Source organism: Corylus avellana, chromosome ca5 (genome assembly GCF_901000735.1).
Source record: "Corylus avellana chromosome ca5, CavTom2PMs-1.0".
NCBI lineage: Eukaryota > Viridiplantae > Streptophyta > Magnoliopsida > Fagales > Betulaceae > Corylus > Corylus avellana.
The window spans coordinates 2,517,325-2,541,264 of NC_081545.1; the positions used below are offsets into that span (position 1 = coordinate 2,517,325).

The 23,940-nt window shown below is 34.7% G+C and overlaps 3 protein-coding genes across 3 annotated transcripts; 2 read left to right on the forward strand and 1 right to left on the reverse strand.

The window, feature by feature from the left end:
• Positions 1-3,518: 3,518 nt before the first annotated feature.
• On the forward strand, positions 3,519-4,198 carry LOC132181538 (uncharacterized). Its single transcript, XM_059594794.1, has one exon. The coding sequence runs from the start codon at positions 3,519-3,521 to the stop codon at positions 4,122-4,124; it is 606 nt and encodes a 201-aa protein (XP_059450777.1). The 3' UTR covers positions 4,125-4,198.
• Positions 4,199-6,015: 1,817 nt separating this feature from the next.
• On the forward strand, positions 6,016-12,206 carry LOC132182772 (centromere/kinetochore protein zw10 homolog). The gene is made up of 14 exons (XM_059596108.1): positions 6,016-6,708; positions 6,912-7,049; positions 7,296-7,469; positions 7,625-7,786; positions 7,950-8,183; positions 8,266-8,412; positions 8,827-8,919; positions 9,632-9,727; positions 10,082-10,210; positions 10,321-10,398; positions 10,516-10,674; positions 10,764-10,914; positions 11,038-11,120; positions 11,802-12,206. Exons 1-14 carry the CDS (start codon positions 6,124-6,126, stop codon positions 11,883-11,885), a joined length of 2,313 nt encoding a protein of 770 aa, XP_059452091.1. The 5' UTR covers positions 6,016-6,123; the 3' UTR covers positions 11,886-12,206.
• A 1,957-nt stretch (positions 12,207-14,163) lies between these two features.
• On the reverse strand, positions 14,164-19,162 carry LOC132182995 (protein disulfide isomerase-like 2-3). The gene is made up of 9 exons (XM_059596380.1): positions 18,944-19,162; positions 17,665-17,823; positions 17,204-17,317; positions 15,882-16,039; positions 15,641-15,740; positions 15,111-15,287; positions 14,877-15,022; positions 14,572-14,718; positions 14,164-14,490 (listed from the first exon to the last, which is right to left on the reverse strand). The coding sequence occupies exons 1-9, from the start codon at positions 19,088-19,090 to the stop codon at positions 14,316-14,318; spliced, it is 1,323 nt and encodes a 440-aa protein (XP_059452363.1). The 5' UTR covers positions 19,091-19,162; the 3' UTR covers positions 14,164-14,315.
• Positions 19,163-23,940: the final 4,778 nt, after the last annotated feature.

Genomic DNA, 23,940 nt, shown 5'->3' on the forward strand with positions numbered 1-23,940 from the left:
AAACAAATTCAAAAACAACCGATGAAAATTTTATTTCATGATTTTTATAGGGGTGGGCAGCCACTTATTACAAAATGAGCTACCAAGTTATGTGCCGAAAAAGTAAACATGAGTTTTCATAAATTTAGTATGTGTTAAGTCTCTCTTAATAAACCAAAAAATGTCAATTTTGTTTTAAATAGGCTGGGGCATAATTCCAGCGACAATTACCAATGATTTTAATGCAAGAAGATAATGTACTTAATAAGTCATAGCTATCAGTTATAGTCTATCCAAGATATTATCCATTTTTAGTAGGATTAGTGTTATTTCAAGGGACTTGTAATACAATATTGATGCATCGGATATCGCACGCTGTCGTCCATAGCAATAATAGCCCGACTGAATCCGACCTCGGGTGGCTTACACTACTAATGATGTATGTCATGTAGTAATCCGCCAATTAAATATGGCTGCATCGGTCACGAACAACAATTGGATCCAAAGCTCATATAAACACACATATATTTAACCATATAATCAAGTCTATATAGTAATCTCATGGCCGTTATATTACACCTACCGGTGTACACCACACACCTAATTTCCCATTCTTTTGTTTCTTCTTTTAATTTTTTTTTTAAATTTTTTTTTTACCATGTGTCAAGCTGAGATAATATTTCTATACACATGAAGCTACTTTATTGTATATGACGTGGTCTTACATTTGTGTCACAATTTTCATTAAAAGCCTTAACAGTAGGTCTATGAAAGGATCAATGATTTGATAACGGAACATACATTAAAGTGTGATTTGATCAATTTCAAACCTTAGCTAGAGAGTGATTTGATAAAATTATTAACTCCATGATCAAATCTTTACAATATTTCCCCTCTAAAAGTACTTCTACAAGAATGATTAAATATGAGCCTTATATAAGAGGGAAACTAAATTCTCGAATCTGTATTAGATCCTGAGGATCGTTTATCACTTTCTTAAAACAGAAAGTCAAGAGGCTAAAGATAGTAAAATAAGTAGCAATTCAAACCCTGAATAATGTGAAGTAATATCTTAAATTTCGGGGAGATCACCTAAAGTCAAATACAACCTCCATTTATGCCTCACCACACACACATATATACATAATCGAATCATGTGGCTAGTTTTCATGCGTTCATGCCTTTATCTAGGGCAAACTTCTCTTATAAATTTCAACATCTCCCTTAGCAATATACCAAAAAAAAAGAAATAACCAGGTTTTTGTGTCGTTTACCAAACGGCGCAAATTCCCCAATAAACGTCATTAGTTTTATATATTTTTTTTTTTCATCGTCGTTTATATAACGTCGCTTGCTTTCATTCAAGTACAATGGCAATGGCAAAAGGAATGGTGGTTTTCCTTTGCATGATCATGCTTTTTGGGCTTTTGTTTGAAGTTACAAATGCAACCGTAATCGGCAAAAGAGCCTTGCGAAAGGGCGCTGCTCCTCCATGCAAGGCATCTAATGGTTGTGTACAGAAGCCTGCTCATAATCACCAGCGAGGTTGCCCAAGATGGCAAAGGTGCCGCAAAAGTCCACCAAAAGGTCCAAAACATGAGATTTAGTACAGAAACAAAATGAAGAAAGAACCAAAATTCCATGCCTTTTCATTTGCTGTCTTGAAAATTTACCAATTTTCCATGTTAGATATATAACTTGAATGTATGCATGCACTGTTATATGTATTTTTGTATTTTGATGCTAATTAATAAAATTATGATCTTATTTTATTTTACTTTGAAAACCCACCTCCGATCCTCCCTCTTTAATAGATGTTAGTTTTTGAGTATATGAATAATTACGTGTCACTTTCTTATTGGGAGTTTTTCCTATAGGCAAATATCCCACATCCCACTACTCCCTCATGCCTATTGCCTCGTGCCGAGAATCATAGTGGCAGTTTTCTTTTTCTTTTTCTTTTTTTTTTTTTTTTCAAACAAATGAGGAAAAGGGTAAAGGGGTATCTTGCCCATTCTTGATCCAAATGAAATCATAGTGGTAGTTATTGACATGGTGAGTGAGTGCATTTTGTGTGTGATCTCATCACGGTGTTCTCATGTTATTGGGCCTTGGGCTCTAAAGCTTTCCAAAGTAATAGTGTAGGATGCGGTATTTTGTACAAATATTGAATTAGAGGACCATTTTTGTTGTATCTCTTTGCTTCATTTGTTACCTTTCACTTTGTCTTTCGTTTTCTTTTTCATCTTGTAACAATTTTTGCATAAACAAAATAAAATCTACATAAAAGAAAAAAAAAAAATCTAGATATCTTAACTGATTTATTTAAAATACTACATTTAAACAAGTGTTAATGCAAAATATATATATATATTGGAATAAATAAAAAATTGGTCAATATAGTTGGTTTAAATTATAATTCGCTCGTGCGGTATAAAAAATATGGATAAATGCAAAATCAAATCATGTAGTTAACTCAATTGGGAGCCACCCCTTTCTTTCTTTCTTTTTAACAAATAATTTTTTTCTTTTTTCTAATTTATTAATTTTTATTTTAGTTTTTTAAAAGAATAAGTGTATTATAAGAATATAAAAAGATACGTGGCATTTTTGACACACTTTGATAGTTTAATTGGTTACTTTAGCACATTTTGAACATTGTGAAGCTCTTTTAAAAATGAATATTAGTTTATGGGACTTTTTTATATTTTTTCCTAAATAAATAAAATGAACACAACCCCCAGAAACCACAAGAATGAGTAAAGAGGTTAAAATTGAATTGATCTTATCGGCCTGGCAAAGGTTTAGGCATTGTTTATAAAAGGAAACGAGAGAAATGTTTATAAGGATCAGTCTCCTACGCGTCTATCTCCTTTGCTCTCCCAAGCCATGACCTCTGCATCTTTCACGATGTCATCTCAGCCCCACTTCCAAGAGGCTCCTCTTCCACCAGCTGTTTGAGAATGACTCTTCCACCTACTTGTAAAAAAACTTTTAAGGCAGGAAATGTATTTTGATTTTATGAATAAAAAGCATTTCCACAAAAATGAAGAAACAAGCCTTTTTGAAAGAAAATTTGTAACTTTTTTAACTAATACGTAACATTTTTTAAAAAAATTACATAATTTGAGAATTTATAATTAAAAAAAAAAAAAATTCCTGATTCACATATTTTTAAAAAGAATATTTAAACAAAATAATAAAAGTGATAGTTAAAATTAGAAAGTGATTTTTTTAAAAAAAAAAAAAAAACCTATTTTGGCATTTTTAATTATTTTATTAATTATAAACTGTTCACTTGTGAAGACTTCGACAATATCAAAGTCATTGCAGAAAATACAAAAGTTGTCTCCTCTGTCCCGCTGCGTAAGCTTATTTTATTTTGTTTTTTTCTCGTCCTCTGTTTCCACGAGACTGGAGAGAGGAACACAGAATATTAGCGTCAAACACAAAGACCATTCAAAGATATATAAAAGGTCAAATAAAGCACTCTTTAAATACTTATAATCAGAACCAAAAGCTTCAATAATTCCACAATCATGAAGAAGCATTACAAGAAAGGCCAAGTTCACCCATCACAGCTTCCATCCATCGCCGACCACCACTTGGCTCTTCTTCCGGCGACAATCCTAACCCTCTCCGCCGCCCTCTCTGCTCAAGACAAAGAAGTCTTGGCCTACCTCATCATCTCATGCTCCAGCAGTAGCACATCCAACAACTTCTCCGGCCATCCAAAAACCGTTACTGAAAGTAACGGCGGCGACCACAGTCCTACGTTTGAGTGCAACTGCTTTCGGTGTTACATGAGTTTTTGGGCACGATGGGATGCTTCGCCTAACCGCGAACTCATACACGAGATTATCGAAGCTTATGAAGAGGAGTTGCTCAAGAAGAAGAAGCGGAGCGCTGCCGCCAAGATCAAGAAAGAGAGAAGGAAGAGGGGGTGTGATGATCAGTTGAAGGGCGGCGGTGAGAAAGGCTCTGAAGAGAGGCCGGTGACCTGGGTCGACAAAATGGGTGAGTCGGTCTCGGCGGATGTGAGCGTCGGCGACGGCGGCGGTGAGGTTGGGATGGAGAAAGGAGTAGTGAGAAAGATTGCGAGCTTCATAGGAGAGAGGATTTGGAGTGTTTGGGATAGGGTTTAGTTCTCTCCTTCACGACACTGATAAGTCTTTCTTTTTTTTTTTTTTTTTGATATTTTCTCTCCACATGATTACCCATTTTGTGTAAACAATGGGATCGAGTTATATGGGATTTTTTCTTCTTTTTTTTTTTTTCCCTTTCATGGGGTTCTAGATGTTAAATCAAAATTTAATTTCAGTTGATTTATGGTATGTAGCAAAAATAAAATGTAAAGATTGTAAATTTTAGTGAGAATTTTATTTATTTTCGTTGGAAGCAATCTTCCATTTTTTTGATGATTTTCAATCCAAACTCCAGCTTCGTTGAAATGGTGCATGCCCAATTTTTTTAAAAAAATGGTCATCATTATGAAGAAAAATACAACTTTTATTTTTTAAAAAAATTTCAAATAAAAAAAAAGACTAAAATAAAAATTATTGCTTTTAAAAAAAATTTTAAATTAAAAAATAAGGAAAAAGTTTCTGAAGTAAAATACAGTTTTTATTTTTTAAAAAAAATATCAAATAAAAATTATTGCTTCAAAAACTTTTTTTTTTTTTAATTTTGTAAGGCAAAAATTGGCTCCAAATTTGACAAAATAGTTGGTCTTTAAGCATATTCTTTAATTTATACCATTAAGCATTTTTGGTTTGAACATGTCAAACTGTCAATGGTCGATATTCTTTCCGCGTTGACCAACTAAGCTTAGACAAGCTATGTTTGAAAATGTTGATTTTCAAGCTTTGACCGATTATGTAACCATCATTGATAAATAAATAAATTCTTCAATACATTTTCATGCTATGTTTTAAAACGCTTTCAATAAATTAATTAAAACAAAAAAAAAAATCAGTATTTGGTTATTATCCCGAAAAATAATCTTGAAAACAATTTTGTTGTATGATATGCACTAAAAGTCACTCTTTTATAAAAATATCACCAATTATTGTTAAAAAAAAAAATAAAAAATAAAGAGTAATGCAAAATGCTATACTCATCACATATACTCTCATTTCATTGGGGTTCATGTAGTAATACTCATTAGCCCTTATTTATTTTTATTTTTTTAATAATGGTTGATTGAATGGTTAATTGATACGGACACATTAGCCCAATTGAATGAGAGTAGGATGAAGATACTCAAAATTCAAAGACTAATAGACACGGTTACACTTTCATTGGGCTAATGAAGGTACAGTATTTAACAATGGTTAATAAGCACTATCGTATATGTCCAATGAAATGAAGATGTGATGAAAATATATTATTTAACATTACTCAAAATTCAGTGTTGATTTGCACTTTAAAAAAAAAAAGAAAAAAGAAAAAAAGTGGTAATTAGCAATGCTACCGTAACAAAAATAAGATTATAATGAAATAAAAGTGCAATGTCTAGCATTTCTTTTCAACACATTCCTTTTACAGAGATAATAACCAAATACTGAATATTTTATAAAGATAAATAATTGGTGTTAATAATTTACTCACATTCTCCTACAAATTCAATATATCAAAAGGTCCACCAATAACTTATGCGGGGTCCACATAAGTCTAGAAATATAATGATTAATTTGTAAGATGAGTATAAAAAAAAATAATTAGTGTCAATAATTTGCGCATATTTCTCATATTCTCTTACAAGTTTAATAATTTGCACATATTCTCCCATATATATACACAACAGATGAGTATAAAAAGAAATCTAATGGTTAATTTGTAAGATGAGTATAAAAAGAAATAATTGGTGTCAATAATTTGCTCATATTTTCTCATATTTCTCATAAATGAAATTTTTTAGCAAATAAGACTCATGTGCCAAGATTTCAACTAGAATAGGCCCAACCCCAGCCCAGTAAACCCCTTCTTCTCCTTCAAAAAATGGGCCCAGCGTCACACCTCACCACAGTCCACAACACAAACTCCCCGGCGCACGTTAGCCTTCTCCGCCATCTAATCATCCACTAGCATTCAAAAACCGCCTGGCATTCCATCACAGCCGTGGGATCGCGGCGAGGCCACATCATGGACGCGCTCTTCGACTCGATCAATGTCCGGGACCTACTCTCGGCCCGAGACCTCTCTGACCCGACCTGCCCGCTCTCCGCACCGGATCTCCGCCTCCTCATCCAAAGGCTCGAGTCCCACTCGCTCCACATCAAGTCCAAGGTCGGCTCCTACCTTCTCTCCCACCACCACCACTTCGCCTCCCTTTTCTCCCTCTGCAACGACGCTGTTTCGCAATCCGACCTCATCTCCTCCAACCTCTCTGATCTTCTCCGGTTGATCTCCGACCGTCCGATCGACGTCGAGATTCGGGACTTGATCGAGGAGCTGAGCGAGAAGACGAGGGAGGCGAGGACCAGGAGAGAGCTGTTGGAGTTGGCGAGGGCAGTCGTGGAAATTAGCCAGAGATTGAAGGGCGTGAGGGAGGGGATCAGGAATGGACAGCTGAAATTCGCTGCTGAGGAGGTGAGGGAATTGAAGAAGGCGCTTAGGCTTCGTGATGGTGATCGTGACGGTGGTGACATCGCTGATGAGAGTGAGAGAGAGAGAGAACCGGTGGTGTACGGGCTGTTGAAGAAGGAGTGGTCGGATTGCTTTGAAGAGGTATGGATTAGTAAAAGTTTTTTTTTTTTTTTTTGTTAGGTTCTGTTTGGTTGCCGAGAATGGTCCGGAAAAGTGAAAGAAAGCGACCGAATAGGTTCTGTTTCGTTTGTTATTTTGAGTTTTGGTGAAGTGTGATTGGTAAATTGGTGATTTTTATTGAGTTTGTGATTGTTTGTTTAGAGGTCTTGGATTTGGCTGTGTAGATTCAAGAGGTGCTTGTGAAATTCATGCAAAATGCGGTGCGTTTCGAACGAGACACTAATAGACTACTAGTCCAGTATCGGCTGAGCCTTAACGGAGTTGACTGGATTGAGCTCCGAACAGTTCTTGAAGCCATGGATGTAAGTCAAAGCCAATGCTTTTATATATGTATATATGGATGAAAGTGTTGAGTGTGAATGTTTGCGTGTCTCTGTGTGTATGCATGTCGCTGTGTATTCACTTTCACAAAAGCTAAAGATGTCTGTTGATATTTCAATAATGGAATGATTTTGGCGATTTTAACTCCAAAGACTTCTGTATGGTTCATGGGAAAATGCCTTGTGATGAATTCATTTCTCTTAAGTTTGTTCGTGTGGCTTTTATAGGTGGTTGGAATTTTGGATTATGGACTTGCTAAGCTAGCGGATTTGATAATCAAGTATGTTGTCTCTCCTGCCGTAAATCGTGGATCACCGATTTCATTTGTAGAAGAGTTAAATCAAGACCCAAAAGAAATGACTGAAGCTGTATTGAAGATAGTACCTTCAGTAGAACCTATGGTAAATATCATCTATCAACATTGCCTAAATATTTCTTTGCTTAATGTAGTGTATTCACATGGGCTTGCTCAGAAGGTGCTTGATTGGCATTATTTTGAAAAATTTAACTTTAGTTGTATTCTTATTTAACTTCATACATTTCTTAAAATTTTCAGGTTGAGAATGTCGAAGGTGAGGCAATCTATTCGGCAATTATACAGCTCATTAAGTTTATCGGCAAACGCATATGCTTTGAAAACGGTTCATGGATTGAATCTTTTGGAAGATTGACATGGCCTAGGATATCAGAGCTGATTATTTGTAACTTTCTTTCCAAGGTTTGTTTTTACAAGTCTTTGTACTGAAGATAGTTTGTACTTGGTTTCTCTGTAAAATTTGATTAGATCATTTGTTGGTATATGTCATTCATTTGAGATTTTATTTCAGAAAGTTTGCTTGTATACAGCTATTTATGATATTATGTAAGGTTTCTTGTTTCAGGTTGTACCTAAGGATGCTTCAAAACTTGCCGATTTTCAGAAAATCATTGAATGTACTTCTCAGTTTGAGACTGCTTTAAAGGAAATGATGTTTATTTCAGCATCTGATAACAAGGATGAAAAGTTGAGCAACTTCGCTCAAAATGTTGAGGTTCACTTTGCCTCTAGGAAAAAGAAAGAAATTTTGGGGAAGGCTCGAAAATTGCTTCTACAATGCGACTTTGACGTTCCTCAAGTGAGCTTTTTGGCCTGGTATGAATTCACTTGTAGTTATTTTGAGATGTTAGCTTTTGATAGTGAACTCTTTTTCCCCATAGGAGTACACAAGGAAAGGTCCTATGCTGAAGGACAGAGCGGCTGTAAATTCTTATGAACAAGTTGTTGACTTGCTTTTTCTGTCCGAGAGGTGTGTGGTGTCTAAAGCAGCGATTCAACTTATGGAGCTAGTGCATCAGACACTTAAGGTAAATGAATCAAAGAATAGAATAATTTGATTCTCCGTTTGTAAGGCTGGAACCATTTAAATGTAACCCTTTTTGCCAAAATGTGAAATTCATAAGTGAAAATTTATCAAAATTTTTCTTTTTGATTGGTGGTGAAAATTTATCACAACATATAAGAAACAAGAGTATTCTTGAAACTATAAATCATATCTGAACTAGTGAATCGAAAAGGAATTTCATAATTTTTGGCGGTGACAATTTGGTTCGAAGTCTTAAGGGATAGGTAGCATCATTACTATAGTAATAATAAGAACTTGGTGTATCTGTTGACTATGAAGGCATCTTCTTATATTCCTTACATTCTTTGGTTAAATTACCAATCAGCATGTATTATGCTTTGAGAGTATGAATATGATTAATGCCAACTCTGTACAGGATGTTTGCTTGTCTTCCACAAGAGTTGCTCTAGAATTCTATCGTGCGGCTAGGGATGCTATACTTCTCTATGAAGTTGTCATTCCTGTCAAGGTTAGTTCATGCAAGGCAATAGCATAAAATGAAAGTTTAACTTCTTAACTTTTTTAACCTTTTATGGGTTTCATTGTTGGGAATTTGCTGCGTGGAATGCTATAAAGCTTGCCTTATGCATATGCAGTATACAACAAAAGATTTGGTTTGTAAGGCATGGATTCAATGTTATTGAAGATGTTTGATAATGGTACTAATAAAAATAAAAATAAAAGATATTTGATAATGGTGTTGGTGATGATGATGAGGACTATCACACTTCTTTTTTTCTTTTTTTATTAGTGCATGTATTTAATTTATTCGGATTTAGAGCAGGATCTAGTTTTTGGGGGAATATGGGTCGAAGCTATAACAAGAATATTTCTAGTGGAACATCTTTCACAATCCCTAGAGAGATAGTTCACTAATGGATCAAGGGATAAGTAATTCGACTCATTCACATATAGATCATGAATGTTTGCAATCATATTATGCAAGGAAACATTGTTCCAAATTTCTACTTGTGGTTCTCTTTTAACGTAATGTTACTTCTCAGCTTTTAAAGTTACCCATGCTATCTTCATTAAGCTAATTTTTGTTAGATTCAATCCTATGCATTTTCTTTTTTTCACCAAAGCATTTTTTATTTTTCTCTTTTTCTTTTTCATGATCATATTGACAACTAGACTAACGTTCTAATAATTTATAATTTCTTCTTTTTTGACTTATGAAGCTAGAAAAGCAGCTTGATGGCATCAATCAGGTTGCTGTTCTCATGCACAATGACTGTCTTTATCTATCTCAAGAGATACTTGGGCTTGCATTTGAGGTATTAACGAATGCTTCTACATGCTAAATGGATTCAATCTGTGAAAACTCTCTCTCTCTCTCTCTCTCCTTAGCCACATGCATGCATGCATATATAGCTGTTCTGGTATGGTCTAGAATATGTTGAAACCACAATGCACCTCGTAATTGAACTTATCATCTGAGAATCTTTTTTTTTTCTAATTGGTTACCACAAATTAACAAATCCTAATAAAACATTAATTTCCTAGTTTTTTATAATAGATTTAATAAAAAATCCTTGTTAAGGAAATTAATAAAAGAGAAATTTAACCTTATCTGTCTCATACTTGTTAGATTTTTTGTTGGCTCATGCATCTGAATGCTGTTGTTTCAGTATCGGTCAGACTTTCCAAGTTCCATTAAGGAACATGCTGTATTTGTTGATATGGCTCCAAGATTTCATCTTATGGCAGAAGAAATATTGCAGAAGCAAATTCAGCTTATTTTATATAATTTGAAAGAGGTACAATCTAGTCTTAAATGTATACATCGGTTAATTTTAGGTTTTTATCTGCCTTTTAGAACTTGCAATGTACTATTTTATTACTTTGTAAAAAAATTGTTCTATTATAGGCTGTAGATGGTGCTGATGGATTCCAGAATACCCAGCTGAAGCAACAATTCGAATTAGTAAAGTTTAGTATAGATCAGGTATTGCTGTGAATTTTATGGGTGCCCTTTCAATTCCCCCTTTTCATTGTTATTTTCATAGTAGCCTTTTCTAAGTTTCTTTTCCCAGTTAGGTTGAGCTAAACATTCTTTGATTAGGTCATTTTCATTCTGGAGAAAGTGCATATCATTTGGGAGCCACTTTTGCTACCTTCAACTTACAAAAGAAGCATGTGTATGGTTTTAGAGTCGGTTTTTTCTAGAATTACGAGAGATATACTCCTTTTGGATGATTTAGCAGCAGATGAGACGTTACAGGTAGTCTATCAATCTTCATTATAAGTTTTTCTAACTTTTACATGCTAATGTTTAAGACTTTATCTAATCCATTGCTATAATGTTCCCAGCTTCAAAGACTGATTCATCTGATGTTGGAAAATCTATCTTCTTTGTTTGAATCCCTGGATGCTGACAGCCAAAAGGAGAAGCCACGAGAGGACTCTACACCCTCTCTTGATAATATTATACCATCTTTATGTAAAATCCGTAAACTGGCAGGCATGTTTTCTCTCCAATGCTCAAATTTTATCTTTAAATTGGCAGACAACTGATCAATGTCTTGCATCTAATGCATCTAATACCTGATATCCTCTATTAACTTTTATCTTTAATTTTCCCCAGAATTATTAGATATGCCTCTCAAATCCATTACAACTGCTTGGGAAAGTGGAGAAGTAGTCAGTTGTGGTTTTACAGCATTAGAGGTATGATTTGTCTTATTTGAACGCAAACATTTGTTGGGTTTAAGTAATAAATAATTTTTTTTTTTTCTTCTTCTTCTTCTTCTAATTATATATTGGCGGATAATTAACTGGAACTTTCTCTATGCTGTTATCAATTAGTGGGTTTACTTGTGAAACATATCTCATCTACATTCAATGTGTGGAAGTAGTAAGACATGATTGTCAAAGGTTTAGTGTTAAATGTGGTCTGAAATAGGACTTTAACAATAAAAGTGGTTCATGAAGCTTACCCCTATCCTTGGAGATAAAGCTTAGTTAAGTTGATTATGTTATTTATACTCGAATAATGCTATTATTTACACCCATTTGTTATACTGATTGACATAACGTGTTTTAAGTGACTTAAAATATCAACCACTTAAAAAAAAAAAAAAAAGTATAAGCTACTTAAAACACACAATGTCAGCCAAAGTGACATAGGCGTAAAGTGTAGCATCACTCTTTATACCAAGTGTTCAATTTAGAAATAAGAAAAATAGAAGGAAGATATTATGATTGGACACTAATTTAAGATATTTCATATTGAACTAGCTTAAGTTATACACAAATGATGAAACCTCTTATTTACCTTTAATTTTCGTTTTCTTTTTCCACTCTATATCTATGTTTCTCCTTGTGTTTATAATGTCTTTGACGTTGCAGGTGAAAGATTTCATCAAAGGCATATTCACAGACTCACCCTTAAGAAAAGAATGCTTATGGAGGATAGAAAATTCCAGGTTTTAAAAATTTCATTCAATTTTCCAGAAATTTCTGCCAGAAAAGGGGAAAAGAGTAAGATAAGATTAGTACCCACTCCTCACGGCATCTAGGCACCACCGATAAGAGTTTATTATATGTAGGGCAATACAATGAACAGAAAGCAAAAAAGTTATTCAAGAGTTCTTGTCAGGTTTTGTTCTTGTAAGCTTGTCATTTTTTATTCTCGTCTCTTTCAATTGGTGGTTGGTGGCTGATGTTGAAGAGGAAACTGAGAATCTCTTAAATGTGTAGGTGATGTATATATATGAACGTAGAATGAGTGATGCTAGTCTTTTGACCGATTTATCACATTTTCACTGAATGGAATGGATTAAACCACGCATTGTAAAGATGAAGTCGTTTGGAGAGTAGCCAAGTTGCTTCAATCCTTTAGCAGCACTTTGTAAGAGTTCAAGCCCAAAGCAACCATCTTGCACCATCATTTGGATAAATTCATTGTTGATAAGAGTGATTGACCCTTCGTAAAAGGTGTGAGCACTTTCTTCAATTTTTCTAACCGGTTCTAGATAGTGTTTTATATCATGCTTACCACGGTGTACATGGTGAAGGCCACGCTACTTATAGCCATTCATTTGGTGAAGGCATTCATCATCATGCTGGTAAGTCTCCACAGAGACTGGCTGGAGAACATAAGTTTTCTCATTGCTTTCTCGTAGTTTGTGGGAGACTCAGTAAATGCAAACCGTTTTTCGTAAACATAATGCATCGACTTGCTTGCATTCAAAAAGTATGTTCACGAAAATGATATTATGTTCATGAGAAACAGTGCGCATTTACCGGGTCCGCCAAGATCTATGAGAATGCAACTAGAAATCATACGTTCCCCAGCTGGTCTCCCTAGGCCCTTACCACCATGATGTTCGCAGACACCAAATGTCTGGTCATAAGTGGTGTGCCCTTCACCATGTCATCTAACGTACAAAGCTTGAAATAAAGCACTATCTTTAAACTGTAAGAAAACTTGAAGAAAGTGTTTGCGTCTTTTACGAATGGTCAATTACTCTTGGCAGCAATAAATTTTACAAAATGATAGATGATTGCTTAAGCTCTTATAAGGTGTTGCTAAAGGATTCAATCGACTTGACTACCCTCCGAACAACTATGAGGGGCTCAATCCATTCTATTTAGTGAGACGTGTTTTGTTGATTATTATTTTTCGCCACACCAAAAAATATTTTAAAAAAATTATGCCGAAACAAACGAAGGTTGAAACTTAAAAACTCATTACATTTGGCAGTAAAAGACATTTATATATAGACAATGATCGATACTTACGATAGATGACTATTTTTTGAGACGATGCTGGCATTCCAGACACTCAACTTCTCCTAAAGAAAGAAAGGGAAATCCTTTTTCTAAAACATAAGTTGTAATCTCATTGGGGTCCGTTTTATTGGAAAGTGCTTTCGAAGCTATGTATAACTTTTAGTGCCTGCATATAAGATATGTCATTGATAGGAGCACAAATCTTCTACACAATATATCTTTTTACACCCTTGTGAACTCTCAGGGCAATAAAATGTGAATTATCATGTAATCACTAAGAGTGTGAACATGTGATAGTTTATAGGACATTTACCAACTTTGCAAACCAACTTTGCGAGTCTGTAAATTGATGATAGTAAAAGTTATATTATCCTAGACATTTTTCTTGTGAGATTAAGGTAGTTTTACCGTTTGGCAATTTTTGGGCCTTGATATGGTATATAGCATTACTTTACTTAATGAGTAATGCTATATGCTACATCCTTATCATACCTCTATTTCATAGGACTGATGTAGCAATGTCCATTCATTCTTGAAAAGATAAAAAAGTTGATACACTATTAATTGTGAAAAGATAGTAAAATCGGCTAACTGCCTCTACTAACTACTTTTCAAAAGGATAAAAGAAGAAGAAAAAAAAAAAAAAAAACAATATCATTTCTACAGTAATAGTCTACAACATATGACGTCATTTCTATATATATAGCGGTTTTTTCAAATCTTAAAACCACTAACCACACTGTCCTAGGCGGTTAGTGATTTTTTCTAACCACCTTCAAAAACAATTAAGCAGTTAGACAGTTAGCGTTTAAGATAGTTAGCAGTGCCTGCTATTTCAGTCCTAGACACTATCACATCAGTCCTGTGGAATTGAGGTGTAATATTTAGCACTAGTCTTGCTTAAAATTAACAATTGAGGTGTAATATTTAGCACTAGTCTTACTTAAAATTAAGTCTCAGACCTGAACAACAAGGAAGAAAGAACTAGAGAATATTCCTCATAAGGACCACTTTCACTATAGTGAAGTCATTAAAATAGAACGTACAAGAAATACATTGCTTGTAGCATCAAAATCGTTTCTAGCCTGAAATCTCATTCTCTTTCTCTATTATTCTGCTTCAAGTTGATCACAACTCATCCTTGCTTGCAGCATCTTCCCCCATGAGTTCTTCAAGTGAGAATTCATCCTCTTCAATGATCTCTCCATCTTTACCATCCCACGGTTCCGTCTTTACAATCACGGGAGCGGCATCCAGAGGCAAATTGCCCTTCCCTCCACGCCCAGCTTCCTTCACAAACTCTCTGAGAAACCAAATAACATATGTTCATCTCTCTGTCCATAATCTATATTGGTATTTAAGATAGCGCAGAGACAGAACTTACATAATATGTTCAAGCTCAAATGCGCTCTTAAGTGGGGCATATGCACCTTTCTTCACATTCAATGCTACCAAAGCAGGATACCCATACCCACCGACACCTACACGATTCTCGAGATCTGGCTGCTTACCAGCAGCTGCCCAGACATAGCTGTAACATGCATGAAAAAATAATTTCTGTTATGATATCTGCAACAATTAATCCCAAGAAGTTTCTCAAAACATCTGAGGTGTTTGCATAAATTGTTTGATGCAAGAACGAAATTTGATATCCAATAGAAAAACCTTAACAACCAAACTTAGATTAACCTGTATGGACTCCTTCTGAACTTCTCTGCAACTGATAATAACTGCTGAAGGTAATTGTTCCTCCCTTCCGCCTTGGAATCTAAAATGTCAGGGAGGAAAGCAACAAAACAGATGGCAGCCGAACTGCATTTCTCTTCCAAGACATCCTAAACAGAAAACTTGCATAAAGTTAATGCATTGCCCTTGGAAATGATTCCATAATTAGAAGGTTTAGCAGTAAAGCAAAGGGCTAACCGGGCCAGTCAGCTCAGTCACTTCAGGAGGTGCAACATTTGTTTCCAGCTGCTCTAGAGCAAATGATTCAATGGCCGAGGCAGTTCTTGCACCCTCATAGGGGATTGGGCTATCTTTGTCAGCACCAAATACTAAGATGGTGGGAAACCCTTGAACATTGAACCTGCTCATTAGAGACTGGTAAAGCCAACATGTCAGAAGCATGCGATTTAAGAAACCAAATCATGCATCCAAGAGATTATACTTTATGAAGGTTATATTGCTGCAGTCCATCTACAAAGATGTAGTGAGATATTACTTCAAAAGGCACATTAACCCATTAAGTGGAAGAGTTTACCTCTGTGGCACAATATCTACACAATTCTTTAACAACCTTTACCATTCACCCTAAACTAAACGCTACACCAAGGAAAAACAGAGGCTAGCAAATTACTTCTCTGCACCTAGAGGAAAATGTTAATAAATGAAATTTAAAAGCCAAATTCGCATGATTTCTTGCACCACATCACTTTCTAAAATTTCGGGCTCACCTTTTCTGCATCACAGTCAACATGACCTAGCTTCACCTTCCCCTTTAAGTTAAGAGCAGCCTTCTTCCACTCAGGAGCCAATTTTTTACAATGTCCACACCTTTTAAAGAAGAAAATAGGACAAGAATCATCACTAAAACTACAAATCTGAAAGTAATTTACATACTACCAGTTGTGTTATATGCTCAAAACGTGCTATGACAGAGACCATAAATCTAACTTAGCTCACAAAACCGCTTACCAAGGCGCAAAGAACTCCACAATCCAGAGTTCTTTACTTTTAAGCACCCATTCATCGAAATTGTGGGAGTTCAAATCTACAGAAGCACTAGGTTCAGATTTTTCATTTGATCCTCCAGTTGCTTTTCCACTTAATCGTTCCTTTAGAAGTGCCTTTACCTGTAAAACCATGCACTTAGAACATCAACATGTAATGCAAGTATGCAATTTCTAAGTTCGTGCATCACACACAGTTGAGTGTGATAGATGATCCACCGAGAATAGAGACATTGCACATGATCAACCAAACATACAATATAATCTACAGTTCATGCAACCATCCAACTAGCCTAGACTGTCACCAATGAGAGCAATTCAAGGTTTTTGTTAAACGGATTAGCAAATAACGAATATATATAATCAACATATCACCCACATGCACATTTGTTGTGCACACAAACAAATCTACAATGAACTTTGAATTATATGGAAGATGAAAACCTGCCAATCATGTTTCAAATATCCAACCCAATAAGCAAAGTTGAACCCCTTTTGCGTACATAGTAGATATCATTACCTCCTGCCTGTTTAGCATATTTCTCTCGTCATGTAAATCCTTTTTTTATGAGTTCTTCATACCTTGTAAATTGATAACATTTACCTAATGACAACCATTCTTGTACTTATACACAACTATTTTCCAGGATCGGTACAAAGGCAACTAGTACATGATATCTAAAATAAATTGAAACTAGCAGCACGGGAGAAGTGGTAAGTATAAGTATCTCATCAGCAGAACTTTTTTCTTTTTGGTTATTAATCTGAAATAAGAAAAAAGAAAAAAGAAAAAAAGAACAGTGAATTGAGTAGTTATTTCAAGGAAGACAATAGGTAAAGTACTATGTTCTGTGAACAAACTGTTTGGCCTTTTTGGGAGAAAGGCATCAAGCCCCCATCACCAAAATCATAGTAAGGGCACATCTAATATGAGACACAACATTATGTGGGTGCTTTAAACCAACCAAGTTTTTCATCAGAGTAACGGTAGAATCAATGCAGCACCACATTGCTATGCAGCCCATTAATTTCAGCCACCGTTTGTAACTTCACAACTGTGAACAATCATTGTCTTCTTTGGCCTCAAAACAAGCCATCTCATATTCAATTTGTCACCTTTTCAATTAGAGTATGCAACTAGCCAAAATGTAACCCTTTTATCAATTACTGATAACATCATCTCGCTACACACCTGTCCAACCCAGAGAAAGAATGTACACCAAAGAAACAAGGAAAATCTATAGAATTATTTATCAATTTACAGTAAGAGTTAAAATCACAACAAACCTGTTGAAGTGCAAATTCTGCAATGGGTTTGACGTCTCTAGCTCCTTGGTAATCTACTGGAGGCTTTCCAGGTGCAAAAACCTTTATGGTAGGAAATCCTCTAATTCCATATTCCTACAGAACAACCAAACACCCCAGCCCCAGACAAAAATTCTGGTTAATCTTGAGTCAGCAACAGAATGTTATAAATCACAATAACACTTCACACCAAGCGCTTAATATCTTACAATAAAACATACCCACCTCTTCTTTAACTTTTGAGAAAATGCACATGATTATTAACAAGTAAAAGTCTCAAATACAACATACATTCCATCTCTCCACATACATATTACACAACTAGTTTTTCTTACATGTAGTATAATCTACTTTTCAAGTCAAGTAATTTGCCATCAAAACTATTATTCACTCCAATTCTGCAGTTCTCATAACAAATTATAATTGAGGAAAGAATTTCAAACCTGAGCAAGGGACTGGTGTGCATCAGCATCGAGCGCAGCCACAGTGGCGACACCTTTCAAGACAGTAGCTGCCTTCTCCCATATTGGCGTTAGAGCCTGGCAGTGGCCACACCATGGCGCAAAGAACTCAACCAGTACAACTCCATTCGAGTTCAGAACCTGCCATAGGCAATACGGACTTGACATAAGAGTCCGATCAATGCTAGAATTCATCCTCATTTTAAGATAATATTGTAAATTTCAACTATAATACATAATCTAAATTAAAAGTATCAGAAATTTTACAAAAGCATTCAACAATAATTATGGTACTTTGCCTACAGAAAGAAGATAAATCAAAGAAAAGATTTCATTCGCATTACATACCCCAACCACATGCCCCTAATGGTCATTGAATGATAGACTATTTGGTCCAGTAAGTTGGGAAATTCTAGTATATATAGGATCATACTAGAATTTCGTTATATCACAAACAAACAAACTGCCTCAAAACCTTCATCAAAATGACAGTTTTGGGACAGAGTGTGCTTGCTAAACAATACAATTTGTTTGGAAACAAGCTAAAGACATCACTTAAAAATGCATAACAAAAATAGTTATCATGATTTCCTTGTTCTTTTTTCCCCTTCTAGCTAGCTATGTGTTTTCTCTACTTTGCTTTTAATGATATTCGATCACTTATTTATAAAAAATAAAAAAAAATAAAAAAAATAAAAAACCATAACGCAAATGTAATTCGAACTCTTTAAGTCTCCTAATGTTTGTTTAGTAAACAAAAGCTAACTAATTGAAGTGTTTTTCAAATAGCAGAAATGTAACAACAACAACAACAAAATTATAGAGACCCATTAATAGGAAACGACATGGAACACATGAATGAACACAACATGATCAATTTCCATACAAACCCATAAGCAAAATGAACAAATACATTTATGCGTACGCATGGCTCCTCAAATAGAATCCAAAACCCCCCCAAAAATACTGTTTCTCAACCAAATTTGTGATCAGATTACATTCACTAATGAAACATCGGTACACAATTGCTACACAAATTAAGAAAATAGTAATTTCACTATTGCATTCTAAAAATTCAGATCTAAAGTATGAACCATGCGAATCCAAATTAAGTGTCACCCCAACACATCACAAACAAAGCAGAAACGGCGTCGTATTCCCATATTCGAGAAATGTGAGAATTAGATAGTGATCAAGCGCTATAAAATGGTAAAAACTACAAAAACACTACAAAAATAGAACATTTTCAAAGGAATTAAACCTTGGACTTGAAGTTGGAGGGGTTTAGCTGAAGCACTGGTGTGGACGCCCCGTACAGTGCGTCACAGCGATCGAATTTGAATCCGAAGAAGAAGCATAACAAGAAGACTGGTAGAGCTGTTGTGAGCAACGCCCTGTAATTTCTCATTCTCTCTTTGTCTCTCTCTTTCTTTCTCTCTCTCTCTCTCTCTCTCTCTCTGTGAATTGGATTCAGAGCTGAAAGCTCGCAATGCATAGAAGAAAAACCCTCCCCCTGCCCCTCCCCCCTGTGGGAGAGCTACGTGTGTGGACCAATCGGAGACTTACACGTCATCTCCTCATTTTAGGTCCTAGGAGGTGACGTGGAGCTTTCGTGTTTCTCAGCTTTGGTTGGTACACGTGAGGGAGGGGAAATGATTGGGCAAAAGCCCTATTTTTAATTGGTCCAATGTCCACAAGGATGCCACGTGTTAACTAGGTAGTTTCATGTAATACGTGGCATTTCCTCTTTTTTATTGAGAAATGCTAAAGGCCCAACTTTTACCTTCTTCTTTTTTTCTAAAAAAAACAAAATGGAAAATGGAAAAAATGTCTAAAGCAAACCCTATCTATTTTTGGCCTTTCTTTTATTTAGTACTTTTTTAAAAATACTAAATGGTATTTTTCTTCATAATAATGACATTTTCTTAAAAAAAATGACATTATTATGAAAAAAAATACCATTTTTCATTTTTTTTAAAAATACCAAATAAAAGAAAGACAAAAAATAGATAGGGTTGCTTCAAACATTTTTTCTATTTTTTATCTTATTTTATTTTTAAAAAATAAATAAGGCAAAAGTTGGACTTTTGTTGGGCAAAAAAGTTGGGTCCCTATCATTCTTCTTTTTTATTGGGGACTCATACAAAGACTCACAACTCTATTTATATATTATATAATGATAAGTGTTCTCGTGGCCTTAATGAATATTATTTAAAAAAAAATTATTATTATTATTTCTCTTACTCAATTTTTAGAAAATAATATCAACCTAAGATTAGGAAAACACCTACCATTTTTTATATATAAGTAATTATAAATATGCTTCTTCTTCTTTTTTTTAATGAACGATATCTCTTTATTGATATAACAATCAAATGGGACAAAAGAGTAATTCTATAAGTCTCTCTTATGTCACTTCAATAATGATGTGACTCTTAAAATCATCATTTGATCAACCACAAGCCCAATGATAATTTTAAGAACCACATCATTTTTAAAAGTACACAAGAGTAACATAAAAGAGACTTGTAGCATTACTTGGGGCAAAATGCTACATCACTACAATGCCAAAAATACAATTTGGAATCTCCAACCCAAATACAATTTGGAATATCACGATCCTCATCAATTTCAAATTTACAGCAAATTTCAGTGAATCACATTTCTAGCTGTTACCCGGTCATTGATTCTCAGGCTTTTTCATTTCCGCTACAAGTGCGTTTTCAAACGTAATCTCCTTTACTATCTCTACCAGAGTGACAATTCTTCTATATATTGACTAAAAACTCTTCGACATCGGTAAATGATTTACTTCTAGAAAAGAATCAGAAGAAAATAAAAGACAGACCAAATACCCAATACCGTTACTTTTAAGGATTCGTATAAACAAAACTTTAGAAAATGACTATACCTTTACCCCATAGATTGCTATTGAAATCAAATCTAGAGACAAGACAAACAAACCCAAAAAAACAAAACACAAAGAAAAAAATAAAATAAAATTGAGAAAACAAAACAAAAACAAAACCCACATAACATAAAACATCAACGGACGGCAAGGCGGGAGGTGGTGAGTGGAAAGGCGCATGTCATACTGGGTTTGGCGTAGAAAAGTAGATCTATTTTCGAAAAGTTTCGAGCTGAGAATCTTGACAAATCTGGCGAGAGACACAATAAAGAGGGTAGAAAAAATGTTGTCAAATAAAATGTCTTGCCACAAAAAATGAAAAGACTGTTAGAGAATATATTTCCTACATTGAAAGGAAATATATTAAATTGATATTGAATTTTATTTACCTTGTATAAGAGTGATAGTAATCAAATTTGTTTATCATACTTATCTATTTCAATTCTCCAGTAAATATGAGCATTTATATTGTAATATCAATCAAGTAATATGAGCATAATGTAGCTCTTTATGCTTTATCTATGAACGTAGATCATAGACCGAACCGCGTAAAAATTTTTGTGTCTATTTTATTATTCCGCAATTTATTTCATTCTCTATTTCATTATGAATTTCTTCGAAGACTCAAATGTCTTGGCAAATAGAGGATTGTGTCTTCGTCGCACGTCCAATTGCTTGGTACTAGAGTTATCTTCTTTTGTTGCAATAATGTATATTTGGTTTTTCTTTTTGTATTTAGTTTACGGTGTTTATGGTTTTTGTATTTAGTTTCTTTTTGTAATTTTGTGTGTTATGTATTAAATTTGCGGCTTTGGCAACTTAAGATTTCTTACAAAGAATTTATGACAAAAACCTCCGGCATAGCTTGAGTTATAAGCCGGTAACTCGTAAGCAATTTCTATGACTTCCAAACTCATTAATCTATATATATATAGCACTTTTTTAACCTTTCTTTAGAAAAGAACAATACTTTTGAAACCTGAAAGTTATCCAAAGCTTCATGCTTCCGTTTATGCTTTGCCCATCATCATACGAAGGATATACGTATCCAAAATGCATATCTTTCTAACAAACTGATGCCGTAACGTTTCCAAGCTAATTAAGGCTGAAAAAAAGGCTCTAAAAGCAAGACAAAGGCAAGGCCAATCAGTTTTCTCATTCATTTGTGGGAAAAAAACAAAAAACAAACAAACAAAACAAGACGAAAAGCAAGCTTCACGACATAAGCAAGGCTCCAGGTATTCCATGTGAGGCTCCCAGTTGTTAACTCCCTCATCTGAGAAGAAACATATAAAGCAATGCTTGCCAACTCTATGAGAAACTTGAGATCCGACTAAGCAGAAAAGGCTATGAGAATGGAGAAGCTCATCAAATATGTCAGAAAGTTGAAGAAATTGGTTTGGTCTTCTAGCAGAAGCAATGATCAAGAAAATTCAGCTTCACCTCGTTGCACCGTTTACTGTGAGGAGCTGTTCTTGAAGTCTCAGGGGAAAAGGGCCCGTGCAGGAATCAGAATGGCATGGATCCCTTCATCCTTGCTCATATTGCAGCCCAGAATCACTTCAGTCTTAGGCCAAACATGTATATTTGAGAAAGATTTGAGGGACCAGTTGATGTTGCTGATATATATGTCTCATGTCACCTGCCTCCGACTCCTTGTAAGTTTAAGAATAGAATGTTTGGTAAAGAACAGAGGTTTTGTGGTCCTTCTAACTAGCTGTTGCTGTTTGTTAACATAAGGCATTTTTAGGGTGTGTACAAAACCCAAAGCCAACAAAACTCATTGTTGCTTGTCAGAAAAATAAACTGCATAGCAAATTAAAACATTATTACCTCACTTGTATTGTAGTAATTGGTTGTTCCACATGATCCTCTAATAGTTTTCTTTATCCTAGCATTGGAGAAAGAAAACTATTATCCCTACTTAAACTTTTGGTACAAGTGATGATCTAACATAGTATGCCCGATTCTACAATTTAGCACTTATTTCAGTTAAATATTCTACTTGTTGGAGACTCACTTTTAAAAAAGAGTTTAAGTCAACACACGAGGAAGATTGATAGAATTAAATGATTAAATTTACATTTCTTATCAACTTAAGCTTTTAAGATAAATCGTGATTTAATATCGCGGTTTACTTCTTATTTCCAATTTATTCATTCAATAATGAAAGCCAAGGGATACCATTCTCACTGCTGAGTTTGGCGAAGGGAAAATCATCTGCAATTATATAATCATCTGCAATTATATATATATATATATATACCACTTACATATCTTTTAAGATCAGTTGCTTCTTGTCTTACAAGTTCAGTGGTGGCATCTGAAGCATGTTCAACCTACCAAAAGTGTCTTTTAGTTGTTTACTCACAGGGACAAATTCACGAGACCCAACCAGTACAGATTCTGTAAGATAAAAACAATTTTTTTTTTTTTTTCTGAGCTAAAAAACAAAAGAAGTGTTCATTTGTTACCTCGACAACAAATAAATCAGCAGCAGCTTTTGCAAGCAGCGAGGGTATCTGACCCAAATAAGCCATTGGGCTTAGCAAAGCAGCTGATCTTGACATATTCATTAGCTTGGCTTGTGAAAAGGCAGCTAAAACAAGGATTAGGAAAACAAAGAAGAAAGTCTCTCAAGGAAATGGCCAACATAGTGCTGCCCATTCTGCAAGGTTTAGTGAGAACCCCAATGCAATAATTTAACACTTCCTTAGCTATTTATAGTAGACAGTACCTATGTTTCATGTACAATGAAGGCTAAAGCCTTCTCCTAGATACTCGAGTGTGAAATGAAATTATTTTGTGTATTATCCTTCTAGCATTACTGCTAATTCTTTACATGATTTGTAAATTCGGCACAAAATTAGTAAATTAGGTTTGAGGGGTCTGACATATTTAATTAAATAGTGTTAATTTATATAGTTTCGTACTCATGTCTCGACATGACTTAAACCCAACACACAAACACGAATTGTCACCTCTACCTCCAAGATAACCATCTAACATTAGATAGGAAAATCTCCATCCATGTCGGATGTTCCTGGTTTGATGCCCTGGCCTCCCTTCAGAATTGGTTAACTTTCAAGATTCACAAGAGCGCTAACTTTCGCACTTACAATTTAGCAAAATGTGAGGCTTTATCCGGTTTATTTTCCCTTAATAGTGGGAAAGATACTTTTTCTTTTCTCTTTATTCTCATTTATTAGGAAAAAAAAAACTATGTGTACGTATGTATATAGATTTAGTTAATCATTAATTACACAATTCTTTTTTTCCATGTATAAAATGATCCCTCAAGATTGATTGCGTATAAGAAAAATGACTTCTCAAGTAGATAAGTTTTTGAG

Excerpts from the sequence above, each read along its gene's own strand:
- LOC132181538 (XM_059594794.1), top strand. The coding sequence starts at position 3,519 with ATGAAGAAGCATTACAAGAAAGGCCAAGTTCACCCATCACAGCTTCCA.
- LOC132182772 (XM_059596108.1), top strand. The coding sequence starts at position 6,124 with ATGGACGCGCTCTTCGACTCGATCAATGTCCGGGACCTACTCTCGGCC. Across the intron at positions 7,050-7,295 it reads CAGTTCTTGAAGCCATGGAT|GTGGTTGGAATTTTGGATTA; the intron begins GTAAGTCAAAGC and ends TGGCTTTTATAG. Across the intron at positions 9,728-10,081 it reads TACTTGGGCTTGCATTTGAG|TATCGGTCAGACTTTCCAAG; the intron begins GTATTAACGAAT and ends CTGTTGTTTCAG.
- LOC132182995 (XM_059596380.1), bottom strand. The coding sequence starts at position 19,090 with ATGAGAAATTACAGGGCGTTGCTCACAACAGCTCTACCAGTCTTCTTG. Across the intron at positions 15,023-15,110 it reads TGACTGAGCTGACTGGCCCG|GATGTCTTGGAAGAGAAATG; the intron begins GTTAGCCCTTTG and ends TTTTCTGTTTAG. Across the intron at positions 14,491-14,571 it reads TTTGAGCTTGAACATATTAT|AGAGTTTGTGAAGGAAGCTG; the intron begins GTAAGTTCTGTC and ends TTGGTTTCTCAG.